Genomic DNA, 17,368 nt, shown 5'->3' with positions numbered 1-17,368 from the left:
TGAGGCTGAAGAGGGGCTCAGGTTCCCAGGGTGAAACCCTGATACTCTGCAGGCATCTGCCATTTCAAAAGTTGGGGCCCCTGGAACTGTGGAACCTGGCAAACCCCTCATCAACTGGGAGATGGGAAACAGACCCTCATCCCCCAGCCCTCAGGGAGCAGCATTGTCCCCCCTCCCCACCTCCCAGCCCCCAGTGACTGAGACAAATCAGACTCATTTAGTTTCAATGCATGTCACAGCTCTGGAGTGCTCAGGTCCTCCTGCTGGGACCAGCACAGCTCTGTGGCACCTGCCAACTCCCAAAGCCTCTGCAGTCTGTCCTCAACAGGGATAGAAGAAACACAGGAGCACAGCAGTGCAGAACAAACCTCTCAAATGGGGACTCTGCCTCACACTCAAATAAATAATTCCTCCAGGTTTCCAAGGAGTTTGACTATGTTTGGTTACTTTGCCATGAAACATTCCCATGTGTTGGGGTAGCAACACAGGGACCCACAGTGCCCAGGGGGATTCCAGACTCCAGCATCCACTGGGTCTGGCAGGAGAAACCAAAATTCCCCCCTGGGATCCTCCACCAAAGCCAACAGGGCTTCATCTCCAGCACCCTGTGAGGGTGGGTGGGCTCTGGTGGGATGGGGAGCTGGGGAACAGAGGCAGCTGCCAGCACCAGCCCAGGGAACAGAGCAGCTCCAGCCCCTCGGTGCTGGGTACAAACCACCCATGACCCAGCTTTAGCCAATTATGGTTTTATTCCAAAGCAGAGAACAAATCTGGTCTTCCCAAAGTCCCACATAACCAGAGGTTATACAGCAACAAAATGGTCTTTTCCTATTGCTGCTCTGAGAGACTAGGATCAGCCCAGAAATTCCGGACACAAACATGGTCAGGTAAAACATCGCTTAAAACTCAAAATTCTGCCATCGGCCTCTCCTCCCGCACCCTCACCCCCACCCCTCCTCCTCTGATCTCTGGCAGACAAAACTTACTTCTGGCTTTGGGCACCAGCAGCACCTGAGCTCTGGGGCCTTCAGGGACGGCTGGGAAAGGTTTTTTTCCCACAGTAAGAGCTGTACTGGTGCAAGAGGGATGAGCTTAGACAGGAGGCCAGAGAGCTGCTGGTTTACATAGGGAATGTGGGACTGGGTGATGTGATGGCCAGCAGGGCCACACCAGCCCAGTGGCTGCACTGGCACCAGAGTCAGCCCAGGAGCTTTGAAGCCCACAGAACACAGGATGAGAGAGAGACTTGTTTTCTTAGCCAGGAACACAGTGGCACACCTAAACCAGGTCTGTCCTCAGCCCACAGTAATCTCCATTCCACCCCCATCTGCTGAAGCAAGTGCAGAACATCTGTCTGAAACACAGAATGGCTTGCTGTGGCTCAGGAGGTTGCAGGGGTGAATTCCCAGTGGGATGAAGTCCGAGCAGGATAGAGTCAGTCTGGGTGGGAAACTGTAGACCCAGGCAGAGTTTGGGAAAAGAGAAAGGAAAGCTTCCTCCATCTCACCTCTCCTGCTCCAGGGCTGGCTGAGGGCATTAGTGAAGTCGGGATGGAGCTCAACCAGTACCAGCAGGTGCCCTCCAGCTCTGTCCCAGGAAGGACATTCCCTGCCCAGTGCCTGCTGTGTGCCAGAGCTGGGACACCACATCCCCAGCTCACGTCTCAGTCAGGATGTACCGCAGGATCCCGTTCACCACGTCCAGCGTCTCGTCGCTCTCCAGCACAATGTCATAGGAATCCAGGTACTTCCCCCTCCGCTCTTCCACCTGCCAGCACCATGACCAACCAACAGCTGAGGGTGAGGATGTTTCACCCATAGCCCTTGCTACCGAAAAGGGGTCAATAACTACCCTGACCGTATCTCAGACACAGCAGGAGCTCAGCAGACATCCCCAGGTCCCTCCACACACCCCAAGGGAGCTTGTACAAATCTCTCACATGCTCAAATCACTGAGGCAGCCCCCTGCCCCCCCCTGCTGGCCCCAGGCCTGGCACCTGGGGAAGGCTGGTAGGGAAGAACTGAAGTGCTCCTCTCACCCACCTTGTCATTGAGAAAGCCGATCTTGAGGATGTTCTCCACGCTGGGAACACCGTCTGCCATCGTCAGGTCACCCATGGAGTCCCCCAGCAGGATGATGCTTGTCCTTGTGCTCAGCTGCTGGAAGTACCCTGTGCCCTGCAGCACGGTGTTGTTCTTGTTGTAGGTATGGATGAGGGGTCCCTTGAAGTGTGTGAGGACTCCCTGAGCACATGGGACAGACAGGCAGACAACTCTTAACCAGACGGTGTCACTGTTAATCATGTCCCAGACCTCAGTCCCAGCCCCACACCGCTCCCCTCACACACTCACCACACAGATGCAATGCAAGAACTTACATCATCATTGAAGTCCATGTAGTTGGACACCACATTGACATTGGAGTAGAAGACATTGGCCTGACGGATAATCTCTTCCAGGATATCACCGACGCCAGCAGAGAAGATGAACAGGGGGACGTTGTTCTTATGCAGCTGATCAAAGAACTCCTTGAAGCCATCCCTAGAGCAGGAGTGTGCATTGCACAGGGCTGTGTGACCAGCTCCCAGCATGGTGCCTGTGCTGGCAGCACGCTCAGCCCAGCTCCTGTTCCTGCCCACCACTTCCCAAACACAAACACACACATGAGCTCTGCGAACAGCACAAGCTCTCTGGGGTACCAGCATCCTGTGCAGAACCCCAGAGTTCTGGGTGCAGCAGCTGGGCAGGTGCTTGTGGGAACACGAGCACTCCAGCCTTTTGCCTGGCATCTCCTGAGCACATCAACTGCTCAGCAGGGGCACAGGGCACAGCCTGCCTGCACACAGCCATGGTGGGCGCTGCCAGGAACCACGTGCGAGATGTGCAACAGGTCAGACTGGTTGGGAGGATGATCAGAACAATCTGTGACAGCCCCCATCTGCCAGGACACAATTCCATGCACGAGTGGAGCCTGAGCTCATGAAAAGCCATCTCCTCCCTGAGCCTGGCAGCAACCTGGCAGAGCCCAGCTCCCCAGGCCAGCCTTAGGGCCACACGTACCAGGTCAGCTTTAGCAGCAAGTTCTAGCACAACATTTTTGTGCTGTAGGTGAAATCTACTGCTGAACTAAGGGCCTGCCTATAAGGCTTGGTAGTTCCAGTGCAAAGAACACAGCTCTGCTGGAAGCAGAGAGCTGAACGCAGCCCCTGCATCCTGCCCTGCAAATGGGAAGCTGGGCCCATCACCAGCCCCTCAACTGCTCCTTGCCAAGCCCAAGAGAGGGTTTCAGAGCAGGGAGGGAGAAGCCTGCAGCCAAGGAGTGAGCTCAGGCTGTGGCTCATATTCTGACTTCATTAGAACTCAGCCTCAGAGAGTGAATATTGGTCACGCTGTGCTGTGGTGACATCACAGAGACCTGGCAACACGGGCAGGAGAGAAGGACTGTGGGCAGCCAAGCTGTACCTCAGCATCACATCCCCGTGCCCAAACCTCAGCATCACATCCCCATGCCCAAACCTCAACACCACATCCTGTGCCTGTACCTGAGCATCGCTTCTGACTCTCTGACGATCTGCGCTATGTCACCTTTGTGGATCTTCTGCTGCACCAGCAGCTCATGAGCCTTGGTCCACCTGTATTTGATGTAGGGAAGGCAGCAGTGACAGAGCTCCCAGGCAGAGGCCCTCAGCAGTCAGAAACAGCTAAACCTTGTGGGATTGCTGCCAAGCCCAGGGGTGATTCAAGCCTCCTGTCCTGTAGTCCTCGGGGACAAGAGGTTGTCAGGACAAGGTCAAGATCACCACAAACAGCACTCACCACTCCACCATGAGGGGACATTTCTCTTCCATTGTCCGGTTGGGATCTATTTCAATGGGATAGTAATAGTGGAGCAAATCCTTCAGCTGGGAAAAAGAACAAAGTGAACATCAGGTCTAAAGAGACTAAACAAAACCAGCATTTCTGAAGTTCTCCAAAGCGTTGCTCTTCCTAAACGCAACCAAAACCTTGTCACTGAGCAGCATCCCTCTGAGCATACCTGGAACTCTCAGCAGCCTGGCTGACCCTCACCTCACTCTAAATGCTGCAGATACAGACAGCCCTTCCCTTCCTTCTCTTATCAAACTGAAACACCCACAGCTGCACATGCAAATTCGAGTTCCCTTTTTAACGTCTCCTCTGTCACTGCTGGTTGAAATGCAGCCTGAACACTCTATCCTGGCAGCCACCACAGCTGGGAGAACTGCCACACCAGCCTTGTGACCTCCTGACAGGTGACAGGTACAACAGTCACCGAGCCAAGACACAGTGCATCACACACAGCACCCACCTGCTTCTTGCCATCCTCACTGATAACACGGCTGGTATCAAGGATATCTGCAAAGAGAATAAAACACCAGTGATGTAGCACAGAATCATAAGTGGTCTTTCTAGAGCAAATCCCCTGCGTCTCAGTGCTGCCTCTTCCCAATACAGGCTGTGGTGACACCGTGACCCAAGCACAGGCTCACTGTGGGGTCCCAGTGTAGTGGCTCCCACTCTGAGCCCGCAGCAGGCACCGATGGCAGGACCTGGCTTGGCCAGACAGCAGCCTCAGTGCCCCGGGCAGTGGGATGAAGGCAGCCAGCCCAGGAGCTGGCTCCTGGCTCCTGCAGCGGGCAGTGGGCACCAGGCAGTGAGGCTCAGACCTGCGTGGGGGAGGGCAGGACAGAGCGGCCAGGCTTGGCACAGGAGGGCACAGGGGATGACAGGAGCCACATCAAATACAAACACAGAAACCAAACAGAACTAGCGACAGTAAAAACAATGCCGTCCACTCACTGTGAGATGTGGGGCAGCGCTTCCCATTGCAACCAAACCTGCTCAGTGTCATGTCAAAGTCAGAAATGACCTGGAAGAGGGGAGAAAACCAAATCCATCCATTCTGCACTGGCCAGATGGAGCCCAAGGTGCTGCCACCTGTGAGAACGGGCACCCAGCACCACGAGTCTCCCGTGAGCACAGACTGGCAGCGACGACGTGGCCGCTCCTACCAGCACCGAGGCAGACGATGCCCTCACCACCCTCCCACCCCGGAGCTCTTATCGGCACCGAATGGTTTCATCCCGCTGGGCGGAGCAGGGCCTTGGGGACTGGCGCACAGTTAATGCTTCATAACTGGGAGCCAAAAGGTCGGCCCGGTGGGAGCCACCAGCCCCGTACTCCCTCTCCTCTGGGGCTTCTCCCCATGCAGCTGCACCCCTCGCCGCAGGCGCTTCCTCCCGGGGCTGGGAGAAGCCGGGCCGGGACCGGGGGATGAGGCAGGGGAAGCTGAGCGGAGGGCAGAGCACCGGGCCGTACCCCCCTCCCCCGCGGGGCCGGTACCTGCAGTTTGGCCACCCCCTGCTCCCGCAGAGACCGGATGATCCCCCGCACACGCTCGGGCTGCCGGATCCGGACCGTAGCCTTCTCCAGCTCGGGCACCTGCAGGCAGAGACCCCGCTCGGTGCTGCCCCGCATCCCCCACCCCTCCGGCTCCGGGGGGACCGAGCCCCCCCAGCCCCGTCCGTCCGTCCGTCCGTCCGTCCGTGCTGCCCGCACTGCCGGCCCGCAGCCCCGCTCACCATCTCGCTCGCCGGGCCGCGCATCCGCGGGGCGGGACCGGAACGGGGCTGCGGGGTCCGGGGGGGCCGGGCCGGGCCGGGCCGGGCCGGGCTCGGGGAGCGTTCAGTGGCTGCTGGGTGCGGAGGGTCCTCCCGCGCTCCGCCCCGTTCTCTCAGCGCTCCGATCGGCGATTCCGTTTCAACCGCGAGCAGCCGGGAAGGCCAAAGACATATTTAAATAAACAAAATAATAAAAAAAAAAAAGATAATGTCGCTGGCCGTTCGTGTCCTCAAGGCTTCCGGCACTGAATTACTCCGCAGCCCTAAGGACACTGAGAACACCGAACCACGGAACACTGTCGGGGGGGAAAAGCCCTCAAAGAACTATCCCCCAGCATTGCCAAAGGCCACCACTAACCGATGTCCCCAAGTGCCACATCCACAACGCTTTTAAACCTCTCCAGGGATGAGAATCTGCCACTACTGCCCTCGACACCCTGTGCAAGGGCTGGACAGCCCATACGGGAAAAAAAATTCCCAGCATTTCCAACATACAACCTAAACCTCCCCTGGCACAAGGTCAGTGACAAAGCAGCAGGGACTGTGTGCGTGACAGCACTGACATGAGCTGGACTGTACCTCAGCTTCCTCCTGGGCGAGGTGGCACAAGACACTTCAACAGTGGTTCATGCCCACAATTTGGGGGCTGTTGCACCCCAGTGAAATATTCCTGGAGGCTTGCCAGGGGATCGATCACATGGCTGGTTTTGCTCCAAGCAGCCATCAACACGGTGCAGGTCTGGGACACAGCATAACCCAGGTTGTAGGGAAGCAAAGGCTGGGGGCAACCACAGAATGCTGGGCCTGGGTCACCCCTGCATCTGTGATGTCATTATGGGGCACAATCCAAGAACCAGCAAGGGGGTTCAGTGCTGGATGCTTGGGGACAACACCAGAGTGCTCCACACACCTCAGCAAGGTCCACTGCCTCTGGCTCCAACGTGGGGGATAGCTTGGCACCTACCAAATATTCATCCTCCAACATGGAGAGGAAGATGAGCAATAGGAGTTGCAGCATCTCCAATGAACTCCGCCTGGAAGGGAGATTCTGTGATGTGATCATCAGTGTAGATGGGGTGGAATTCAAGGCTCACAAGCTCATCCTCTCTTGCTGCAGTATCTACTTCAGGTCAGTAGTTGAAACACAAGGGGATGGGGACAAACAGTATTCCTTGATTGAGGTCACCCTGCCTCAGCTTCTCCAGGACTTCCACCTGCACTGACCCTCTCACTAAGTGATTTCCCATAGTCCTCACACCGCCCCGAACACTGGGATTAATCCATGGATCAGTGGTTCTTGGCAGTGGTGTCAGAGGAGCCCCAGACACAGAGCAGGCCTGGAGCCTGGCCAGCCTGACCCAGTTGCTATGGGGCAGCTTTGCCTTCCCCACACCCTGTCACTCTCAGGGGTTCAAGACCAAGTGTTGGTCCTGCACCTGAGTTGAGGCAACCATCCCCCAGTATCAATCTGTGCTGGGGGATGAATGGATTGAGAGCAGTCCTGGGGAGAGGGACTCGGTGTGCTGGTGGGTGAGAGGCTGAACATGCCCTGGCTGTGTGCACTGGCTCCCAGAACCCCCCATTGTCCTGGGCTCATCCCCACAGCATGGGCAGCAGGCAGTGGGGGGATCCTGCCCATCTCTTCCTCTCAGGTAAAACTCCCTGCCCTGCTGCCTCCAGTTCTGGTATGCTCCAGAGGCTGTGTCTCCTTTTCCAAACAACCAGCAAGTAAAACATTAATCAATAAACCACGGGGCCTCCCAAAATGGCTCCTACCAGTGCCAAAACTGGTGCCCTGGAGGCAGAGGAGAACAGGGGATCCAGGGGCAGGACTTAACACAGCAACACCATGTTTTCAGGACTCTGTTTACCATCTGGGACAGCGCAGATAAGATGGTCTATCAAATCCCTGGCATTTCAGCTGAAATGATGGGTCTCATCATCAATTACGCCTACACCGGGACAGTACCAATCACAGAGGACAACGTTGAGAGTTTGCTGGCTGCAGCAGATCAGTTCAATGTCATGGGCATTGTCAGCCTGTGCTGTGAGTTCCTCAGTTCCAGGCTGTGCTTTGAGAATTGCATTGGCATTTGCAGACTCACTGACTATTACCACTGCCCTGACCTGCGCGCAGCTGCCTGCGTGTACATCCTGCATCACTTCGAGGAGGTGTCCCAGGTGTCCGAGGAGTTCCTAGACCTCTCAGCCGAGGAGCTGGCACACATTATTGAGAAAGATGAGCTTAACGTGCGGCGAGAAGAAGCCGTGTTTGAGGCTGTGCTGAGGTGGATCACTCACGACCCGCAGAACAGGAGGCAGCACATCGCCTGCTTGCTCAGTAAGGTGGGTGCAGTGCAGCTTTGGAGATGTCCCCAAAGTCTACCGAGGAGGAAACCATCAGTATTAGTACTCCAACCTCCTCCTTGCATGTTTCAGGTTCGACTGGCACTCCTACAGTCCGACTACTTCATGAACAACGTCAAAGCTCACGAGTACGTGAAAGAGAATACCACCTGCAAAGATCTCATCATCAGTGCCCTGTCCGAAATCTACGACCTGAACTCCTACGGCCAGAGTTCCTCCATCAACGCCAACCCACTCACCCGGCCGCGCCTGCCCTACGCCATCCTCTTTGCCATCGGGGGCTGGAGCGGGGGCGGCGCGACCAGCGCCATCGAGACCTACGACGGCCGCACTGACAAGTGGCTGAACATCCCCTGGGAGCAAGAGAGCCCCGTTGCCTATCATGGCTCAGCTTATTTGAAAGGCCACGTCTATGTTATCGGTGGATTCGATGGCACAGATTATTTCAACATCGTCAAACGGTTTGATCCGCTCCAGAAGACGTGGCAGCAGGTAGCACCCATGCACTCACGGCGCTGCTACGTCAGTGTCACCGTTGTGGATAACTTCATCTATGCCATGGGAGGGTTTGATGGGTACATGCGGCTCAACACAGCAGAGCGGTATGACCCAGACACCAACCAGTGGACCCTGATCACCCCCATGCACGAGCAGAGGAGCGACGCCAGTGCAACCACGCTGAATGGAAAGGTAAATTAACCCCAACTAAGAGTAGTCGGGGTTGCAGCATGAAGAAAGTTCACATAAACCTTAGCTAAATTTGCAACACTTAAATTCATAACAATTCATTACCTCTTGGAGCTACAGATATAAAGCAGCCTGCCTGGTGTGGCAGAGATGCGACCAGGAGTACAGAAACTGTTCCAGAGCTGCTGTCCACCTGGTGCCCGTCAGCCCTTTTCCTAGTCATAGGTGCAATACCAGGCCTGTCTGCTTCATGCAGCTTGGAAAATCAAGAGTCGAAATCTTGTTGGCATCAACTCTTTGCACTGCTGCTACTTTGAACCCAGGATGACAAGACCATTCCTATTCTAAAACAAAACACTCCAAAAATCCTGCTACGCCATTCATTTTCTCTTTAAAGTGTTTCCTCGAGGGTCTAACCACCCCATTCACACTTTCCCACCTCTCCTGTCCCCAGGTGTACATCTGTGGTGGGTTTGATGGTGATCAGTGTCTCAGCTCAGCTGAAATGTTTGACCCCACCACAAACCAGTGGTCCCTGATCGCCCCAATGAGCAGCAGGAGAAGTGGAGTTGGGGTGATGGCGTACGGGAACCACGTGTACGCGGTAAGGGCCAACACCACCCAGCACTGCAGCCCTTTGCTGCAGTTCCCAGACCTCCAGGGTTGCCAAGTGTTTACATGAGGTTTAGGGAAGTCAGAGCCAGAACAGCTGATGCACTGCCCAGGAATGTTATCACCCATCATATGCTTTAGAGTAGGAAAATGGTGTTTGGCAATCTTTAAGCAGCTGCAGCAAAGAACATAATTTCTGCCATGCCAAGAGCATCAGCAGCACACAGCAGGGGCTTGGGCCTGTTCATTCATTGCTTATCCTCTCCATGGACTGCATCCAACCTCTGGAGAACTGTCAAAATTGACAGTTGCATGAAATGCTTTGGAAAGCTCCTCAGAGAGCAGGGAGCAATAAGCAAGAGCCATGTTCGGAGATCTCGTGCTCTCCGCCATGCTCAGACTGCAGCCAGGGAGGCTGGAGCACTTCCCATCTCACTGTGAGTGCCAGGACCTGGCTGAGGAAAGGCCCCTTTCAAGCTCTGTCCCTTTGGCATTCACAGGTTGGAGGGTTTGATGGGAACAGCCGGCTCCAGAGCGTGGAAGCGTACAACCCCATCACCAACGCCTGGCACGCCGTGCCCTCCATGCTAAATCCACGCAGCAACTTTGGCATTGAGGTGATGGACGGCCTGTTGTTCGTGGTTGGGGGCTTTAATGGGTTCAGCACCACCGTTGCCACCGAGTGCTACGAGGAGGACACGAACGAGTGGTACGATGCCCACAGCATGGGCATCACCCGCAGTGCTGTCAGCTGCTGCGTGGTGCCAGGACTCTCCAACGTCATGGAATACATCGCCAGGCAACATTACTACCAGCACAGCTCCTCCATGGACATCTTGTTCACCCATTCAACTCGGAGCTCGCCGTTGTAAATAGTTCCCCTTAGCTAGGAGTGTTGTGATCAGCCACCACTGGATGCTTCTGTAAATAGTTCTGCGTATCTAATAAAGACTTGTGAGCATCCCATCACCGGATGCCTGTGTAAATAGTTCTCTTTAGGTAATATAATAAAGTCCCCATGGTAGCAAGGGAGTATGTTCTCTTGTTCTAAAATATAAACAATTGTAACAGGACAAAAGGATCATTAGGATTTCAATTTTTCACTCAACAGCACTACCCAATATATTAGCCACACCCTATACATCAACTTAAAAAATCAAAAGCACAACAGAATGCTAGAGAAATAAAAGGTTTATTTTCATTAATTCACCTCTTACAATAAACTTTAGTACAGTGTTTTTAAGGTCAAGAACAGGACAGCAGGATCTGTTTCAAAGGGCCTATGACACACACCACTTTACCTCACAGGTAAGGACAGGAGTGCTGTTCCCCAGGAAACTGCTGTCCCTCTGTTAATACACCAGGAGAGCAGAGCTGCTGCAACCCACAGTGACATGGACCCAACGAGGAGAATCTGACTACTAATGGTCATCAAACAGCTCATTAGTTCCACACTCTACATTCATATTAGTAACAGGGTTAGATCCTCAAGAGCACCTGTTTTAGCAAATTCCACCCAGGACTCTCAAACAGGAGATGGCTTGTACCCCAGCCTAAGGTGGACGGAGCTGAAAACAAATACAAGCCACAAAACACTTTCTTTACGCTTGCTTTTCAAAGCCCACTGGATGTTATAACATCCTGTTACAAGGCTGTATTAAGAACAACATAAAAACATCTAATTCCTTGGGACTGGGTTTGTTGTCAGCCACCAGGGTATTTCACAACACACATGATGAGCCAAGAGTTTGGATTTTAATATTTACTGTAATGGATAAAAATGCCATTGCAATAGTCAAGCAGAATGCTGGGAACAGCTGTTCACAGCACACGTAACATTGGTCTGTTTGCTTCATCTCTGGAGCAGTCTCCCACTATGTGCAAAGGAGTCATTAAAAATACACACAACCCCTGGCTACTAATGGAGTATCCAAGTAGTTTTTAATTATTATGTATACATATGGCCCCTGGGAGTTACTAAAGCAACCACCAGCAGATGCCACTGGTACTTTGAGCAGAAAGTCAGGACATGTCATGTGTGTTTGGTGGCAGATACCAGGACAGGTGTAGAGCTGTGATTGTCCTAAAGAGGAAAACTCCCCCTCACATCCTTTTCCCTCAGTGAGGCCAGCAGCCTTCTCACCCTTACTGAGCACACACTGGGATCCTGCTGACAGCTGAGCAGTCTCTAGAATTCCCTGGGAAGAACTCCCAGACTTTTTTTTATGGGATCATTTGATAAAGACCCAGCAAGCGATCTACGGTGGTCAAGGACAATGGATCATTCAACCCATCAGTCATAGACATCAGTGCCACTGGCCTCCTGGGATTCAAGGCTAAAAACCCCATCTACTTAAAACTATGACAGAACTGGGAGAGCAAATATTAAGAGCAGCCTGTGCTGCTGCCAGCCGCCACCCCCCCCCCCCCCCCCCCCCCCCCCAGAGCACACGGAGGGACAGCACGGCACACATGGCATGCGGCTGGCACACACGGGTTACCTGGCCAGGGATGGGGCTGGGCTCACACTGCCTCTGACTGGAGTGCTTTTAGTAAACGCCACGGCTTGTCCGTCAGCACAAAGTCCTCCTGGGAAGTGCAATATTAATTTTGCTTAGAAAAAGCAAGACTGCAAGGCTTGTTCTCACCTCTTTGTTGCACAGTGCCACGCATTAAATATTCAGCTCCTATTCCAACTGAAAGAATCATCTTGGTGTTTCTCCCTACAAATTCTCTGTATTTGATGACAGACTACAAGACAGCTTGGAGAGAGCTGTGGTGGTGACCTACTACTCCCCAACTGCTTGTTAAATCCCTCCAGCTGGCTCAGCAGGGTGAAGGACATGAACTCCTCTCCGTTACTATGGTGCAAAGTCTGGGAAAGTATCTTAAAAAGTCAGCTCCCACAAATCCTGTTACACCGACGGATTCAGTTTGCACATTTTATCACAAACTGCTTGCAGGAGCAGCAATTCTGCACCTACTCCAGCCAGACCTGCAAGACTCCGTGAGTCAGACTCCATGGAACAATCCCCAGCTTACAAGCCTACAGCAGCTGTCTGGGAACAGTCACCTGCAAATATCACCTTAAACTCACCTATTTCCTCTTGCATGAAGCCAGTAGCATAGACTTCACCTGCACCAAGAACCAAACAGGCAAAGAAAATACAACATGGTTACAATAGAGGAGTAAACCAAGACAAACTGTTCAGAATTTCAAGTTTGGTAGTTTTTTTTAACTAAGGCTGGAGACTCTCTCACAAACAGACAATCTGTTGATATCAAAGTGGCCCATGAACCATAAAGTGGAGCATTAAGGGACGTACACATGAGAGAAACCTTTACACACTGAGTGGTGAAAAGACTTACCCCAAGTTTCAGATATGATCTGGGCTGCCTGTTGAACTGGAAAAGGAGAATGAGCAGCTCAGGAAGCAAAACAATTAAGACCAAAACAAACCCCAAACTAGTTAAAAGTTCTTTGCAAAGAAGTCACCCACATTAAAATGACCAGCAAATCATCAATGGATCAAGAACACTAACAGATTTTCCAGAAAGGTTTGTCTACACAAATTTTTTAATACCCAGGTTACTCCTCCCATTCCCTTCCCTAAGGTCCTGAGTTAGACTGCATGGAAAAACCTGGAACATTCAAAAGAAGGGAAGGATGGCGAGAAAACGAGGTAGGAAGTATGCACAGAAACTGTTGGTAAATGAAGGGGTCCTGAAGCTTCTTGGACTGGGAAGGAGTGCTCAGTGGGAAGGTAACTGAGAGGCAGGGATACTCCAAAGGGACTATCCCACCTTCTGCTCCCTGGGAGTGCAACAGGAAGCAACCCAGAGCCAACCAGGGGACTTGCATCTACAGCCACCTCAGATTACCACAAGATGTTTAAATGAGTTTAAATCTCACCCCTACAGCACAGTGGGGAAATTCAGATATTTGGAGACTCTGAAAGCCCAGCTCTCCCCGCTGCAGGAGCACCCATGCCAGCTTGGTACAGAGCTGCAGCACAGTACACAGTGTACTTGGTACACAGATGCTGGGAGTCCCTTGGGGCAGCAGGAGGGCAAAGGCTTCTGATTGTCAGAGACAGGCTGGGAACAGGGGGGGTTCTTCCATCACTTTTCACTAGAATTAAAACATGTGCAGCATTTGAGAAAAGACCTATAAGTAGCTCAGGTTTCACTATATTCCTGTGAAATAATCCCACCCTCACTGATCCACTCTGACAGAACTGAATAACCAGTGTGGGTGGGTGGCTCATTGCTGGTTGTCACTCCTTCACTCAGGATGCTGACCCAAGTTCTTAGGTTTGAGACAGACTCAAACCTGCAAATACACCTGAAAAAAAATCCACTGTCTCAAGCTCTCTTTAGCAAGTGTCTTGTGTCCAACCAATCTTCCATTTATAAACAAACTCTGCAGCCTCTCTATAACACACAAATACAAAATATTTAATACACATAGAAACATCCTGAAGTAATTTCATAAAGAAAGATTGTGCTTTTGTTTCATACAGAACTATTGCACTCGCCTCCAGCTTGGGAAAGCCAAGTACACCAACACCAATCCTGTGAAATTTAGTCACTGAGGAGAGAATCAAAGGAATGTCAAGAGATAAGTGCAAATGAAACAGGTGCTTTCAAGCACACACAAATGTAACCACTAAATTATTAAGAGAGAGGTCTTTGATTTTCCAAGTAGAACTGTTAGAGACTGACTCTACAGAAACCCTTGGAACCGAAGATCTGAGGAGAGAAGTAACAGGCTTAACGCTCCCGGAGACATTTCACAGCCCGATACAGGCTACAGCTTTTCCCTGGGCATCATTAAGGAATACTGCTGGATTCATGGAGTGTCTCAATCCCTACTCACCCTCAACTTCTGAGCTTCTGAATTTCCAGTACACAACAAATGCCAGTCTTATGCATCAAATCCAATCCACACCCTCATGTCTTACAAAGACACATCAAGCCTAACAAACAGGTTTATTTCCTAGGCTCATCAGGTGTGATATTGCAGACACTAGCACTCGATCTGGGAGCGTGGGATCCTCCGTAAGCTCAGGGAGTATCGGTGCATCTCCTGCATCTGCCTTTCCTGCATCTGCCTTTCCTGCATCTGTCTTATTCTATCTTTTTGCCACATGAGATTCTGTGGCATGGGGTATCTCTGTGTTCCCTGCAGGCACCTGAAGGGGATTCTCACATGGCAAGCAGTGGCTCTGCAGCGGGGCTGTGGCATTGGGGGCAGGAGCATCCATCGCTTCCGCTCAGCGCAGTAGCGATAGGCCTCCTTCCTGTACTGCTTGTCAATGTCATCGCTGTTCTTCCAACCCCCGATGATAAACACGTCATCTTTGTAGTAACAAATAGCTGCTCCTTCAATGCTCAGGACCTCGGGGGGTAAGGATTCCAGGATTTCATCCGAGGCCCTGCTGGAAATCTTTCCCTTGGCCTCCTCATTGTCTATGAGGTAACTCTTGGGGCAGCACGATGCGGTGTGGTAGAAGTTGGTGTTGGCAACAGACATTTGGAAAGAGCAGTAGTTGTCGATAAGGGGCAGGGACTCCACGTCCTGCCACTGCCTGGTTTCAGCATCATATCTGATAATAACAGCCCTCAGTCCGTCCTCGCTGTCGCTGTCCACTGGAGTGCGGGCGGCCACGTACACAAACCGGTCCTCCACAGAGACAGCTTTGACATCCCGCAGGATCTTTGGCGCCGACTCCAGGTTCAGCCATTTGTCCTGCTCAGGATTATAAATGGCCACATCTTTAAAGCCTGGACTGAAATTGCCGTGTCCACCAATGCTGTACAAGTTGCCTTTCACTTCAGTAAGGCCAAAGGAATGCTTCCTGGTGATTAGGTTTGAAACTTGCTCCCAAATATTTCTGTTTGGATTGTACCTTTCCACAGTTTTGGCAAACCCTGGTTCCATGGAGCCAGCCACATACACGTAGGACTCTGTCACGGCCACAGCGTGCCCGTCCAGGTGGTTGTGGATGTGAGGAAGGTTGACCCACCTGTCCTCATCGATGAAGTAGCCCACGCACTCACTCAGATAGTCACCGCCCTCGGACACGCCGCCGATGACCATGATGACGTCCATGTTCTGGCCAAAGCGCGGCAGCAGCGCAGCGGGACAGGTGGAATGCTGCAGGTTCCCAGACTGCAGGTTCTCAGAGCGCAGGGCATGGCTCTCCACGGCCTCGGACACTAACTTCACACAGGCCTCATTGCACAACACCAGCCGCTCGGATTTGACGTGGCGAGTCAGGTACGTGGGTTTCATCTGAGACAACCTTAGCAGCTTAAAGAGCTCTTCAAAGTACCTCTCTCTTTCTTCAGGATTTTTCTGAACCCACTTCAAAACAGTCTCAAAGAGGATTTCTTCAGAGTCCACCGTGATCTCTGAGTCTGAGAGCCAGTCCCGGACAAGGTGAAACGGCAAAGTGTAGAACTCCTCATCTTGGATGACTTTGTGGAAGTTTCTCCTGATCATATCCTGCGCTTTGAGGGCCAGCTGATTCAGGGAATACATGTGGGCCAAGCTGTGAATGGCTACACAGTTGGAGAGGTTCAGTTTCTTCTTCAGAAACTCTCCACAGAAGTCCTTCAACCGTGTCAGCAGAAACCTGCAGGACAAACAAGGCAGTTACACATCCCTGGACGTGTTCAAGGCCAGGTCGGATGGGGCTTGGAGCAACCTGGGATAGTGGAAGGTGTCCCTGCCCATGGCAGGGGTTGGAACGAGATGAACTACTGAGGTCCCTGCAAACCCAAGCCAGCCTGTGATCCTCTGATGCCGCGGCCGGGTCCCCGCTAGCCCCCGCCCCGGCCGCACTTACCTGTCCGCCATCTCCAGCACCTCATGGACGTTGCCGGGGCTCACGCGGATGGTGCCGGTGTACATGAAACCGATAACGGCCTCCACCGTGTCGGGGTCCGGGCCGCCCTCCGAGCTCCACTTCTGCAGCTCCACGCGGCCCGAGCGCGACTCTGCGAACCCCCCCGAGAGCAGCGGCGTGAAGTATTCGGTGGCAGCGGCCAGGACGGACCGGTGCGCCCGGTACTCGCGGGCCATGCCCGCGCCGCCGAAAGCCAGCGTGATGTCGCAGTACAGGCCATGGCGGCGCTGCTCGTTCTGCCGCCAGGCCAGGTCGGAGCAGTGCGCCGGGCACCCGAACTCCTCCGCTTCAGCCTCCCCGTCCGCCGCGCCGCCGCGCGGGGCCCCGCGCTCCGCCTCGGCCGCCGGCGGGCCCGGACCGGGGCCGGGCTGTGGCTGCGGACAGGCCGCGGCCGCCGCCATCTTGTCCGACATGGCGGGCGGGCGGGCGCGCGGCGCTGCCCCCTGGCGGAGCGAGAGCGCCGCTGCAGGGCAATGGCGGCTCCGTGAGGGGACGCGCGGCCCTCGCAGCGCTTGGGACCCGCCGGGACCCCGCGGGCCCTCGGCCCGGCACCCCCAGAGACCCCGCCACTCCTTAAGTCCGGAACCCGGAGATCCCCATCCCCTCAGTCCGGGAGCCCCCGGGACACGGCCTCCCCCCTCAGCTCGGGTCTCCCCCCTGTTCCCGTCCGCTCAGGCCAGCACAGCCCCGCGTCTCCATCCCCTGGCCCGGAGCCTCCCCGCTCCCTCCGCTCCCCCGGTGCCACAGACCAGACCCAGCCCCCGCAATCCTCTCCCTTTTCTTCTGCCCCCTGCTCTCTCAGGCTGCACCTGAGCAAGTAGGAATTCCCTCACTCCATAGGACACAGGGTTTTTACTCACAATGGAGTAAGCTGGAGGTGGTTATTTCACGTTCGCTATACACACAGTGCAGTTGCCCAACTTACGTATAATACTATGTCATTCATATCATTTGCAGCCTTCTGCTCATTCTCTAACTTTGCTAAATTTTAGATTTCTTACCTAGATTGAAACAAGCAAGGTGATCAGGCAGTTTGATTTTTATTTCTCCCCTTTTAAATGACCTGAAACAGACCCTGAGGAGTAATTGGTTTAAAGGCTGCTATTTTGTGAAATAACTTGTCACACATCCACTTTAGACACTGTTTAGG

The 17,368-nt window shown here is 53.4% G+C and overlaps 3 protein-coding genes across 4 annotated transcripts; 1 reads left to right on the top strand and 2 right to left on the bottom strand.

Moving 5' to 3' along the window:
* Positions 1-748: 748 nt before the first annotated feature.
* On the bottom strand, positions 749-12,691 carry NT5C3B (5'-nucleotidase, cytosolic IIIB). 2 transcript variants are annotated; one of them, XM_062508173.1, is made up of 12 exons: positions 12,674-12,691; positions 12,402-12,440; positions 11,806-11,893; positions 6,603-6,672; positions 5,361-5,459; positions 4,818-4,887; positions 4,327-4,373; positions 3,816-3,901; positions 3,542-3,631; positions 2,378-2,540; positions 2,043-2,243; positions 749-1,767 (listed from the first exon to the last, which is right to left on the bottom strand). In XM_062508173.1, the coding sequence occupies exons 2-12, from the start codon at positions 12,415-12,417 to the stop codon at positions 1,657-1,659; spliced, it is 1,041 nt and encodes a 346-aa protein (XP_062364157.1). In that variant the 5' UTR covers positions 12,418-12,440; positions 12,674-12,691; the 3' UTR covers positions 749-1,656. The 2 variants fall into 2 exon arrangements, with proteins under 2 accessions (XP_062364157.1, XP_062364158.1); XM_062508174.1 differs by lacking the exons at positions 6,603-6,672; positions 11,806-11,893; positions 12,402-12,440; positions 12,674-12,691 and adding an exon at positions 5,600-6,546.
* Positions 7,474-10,255, top strand: KLHL10 (kelch like family member 10). Its single transcript, XM_062508175.1, has 4 exons — positions 7,474-7,984; positions 8,078-8,695; positions 9,147-9,296; positions 9,805-10,255. The coding sequence occupies exons 1-4, from the start codon at positions 7,532-7,534 to the stop codon at positions 10,174-10,176; spliced, it is 1,593 nt and encodes a 530-aa protein (XP_062364159.1). The 5' UTR covers positions 7,474-7,531; the 3' UTR covers positions 10,177-10,255.
* Positions 10,478-16,631, bottom strand: KLHL11 (kelch like family member 11). The gene is made up of 3 exons (XM_062508170.1): positions 16,159-16,631; positions 11,806-15,945; positions 10,478-10,872 (listed from the first exon to the last, which is right to left on the bottom strand). Exons 1-2 carry the CDS (start codon positions 16,629-16,631, stop codon positions 14,334-14,336), a joined length of 2,085 nt encoding a protein of 694 aa, XP_062364154.1. The 3' UTR covers positions 10,478-10,872; positions 11,806-14,333.
* Positions 16,632-17,368: the final 737 nt, after the last annotated feature.

The sequence above is a fragment of the Cinclus cinclus genome, chromosome 24, assembly GCF_963662255.1.
Source record: "Cinclus cinclus chromosome 24, bCinCin1.1, whole genome shotgun sequence".
Lineage (NCBI taxonomy): Eukaryota > Metazoa > Chordata > Aves > Passeriformes > Cinclidae > Cinclus > Cinclus cinclus.
The sequence above is the reverse complement of the archived record's forward strand: the minus strand, read 5'-3'. Positions and strand labels throughout refer to the sequence as shown.

Bases quoted from the DNA above. Each gene is read 5' to 3' on its own strand.
- KLHL10 (XM_062508175.1), top strand. From the start codon at position 7,532: ATGGTCTATCAAATCCCTGGCATTTCAGCTGAAATGATGGGTCTCATC. The intron at 8,696-9,146 runs GTAAATTAACCC...TCCTGTCCCCAG, and splicing joins CAACCACGCTGAATGGAAAG to GTGTACATCTGTGGTGGGTT. The intron at 9,297-9,804 runs GTAAGGGCCAAC...TGGCATTCACAG, and splicing joins ACGGGAACCACGTGTACGCG to GTTGGAGGGTTTGATGGGAA.
- KLHL11 (XM_062508170.1), bottom strand. From the start codon at position 16,631: ATGTCGGACAAGATGGCGGCGGCCGCGGCCTGTCCGCAGCCACAGCCC. The intron at 15,946-16,158 runs GTAAGTGCGGCC...TTTGTCCTGCAG, and splicing joins GTGCTGGAGATGGCGGACAG to GTTTCTGCTGACACGGTTGA.
- NT5C3B (XM_062508173.1), bottom strand. The intron at 6,673-11,805 runs GTAACCCGTGTG...TCTCCCTTCCAG, and splicing joins CCAGCCCCATCCCTGGCCAG to GCGGAGTTCATTGGAGATGC. The intron at 2,541-3,541 runs GTACAGGCACAG...CTCCTGCTCTAG, and splicing joins GAGTCAGAAGCGATGCTCAG to GGATGGCTTCAAGGAGTTCT.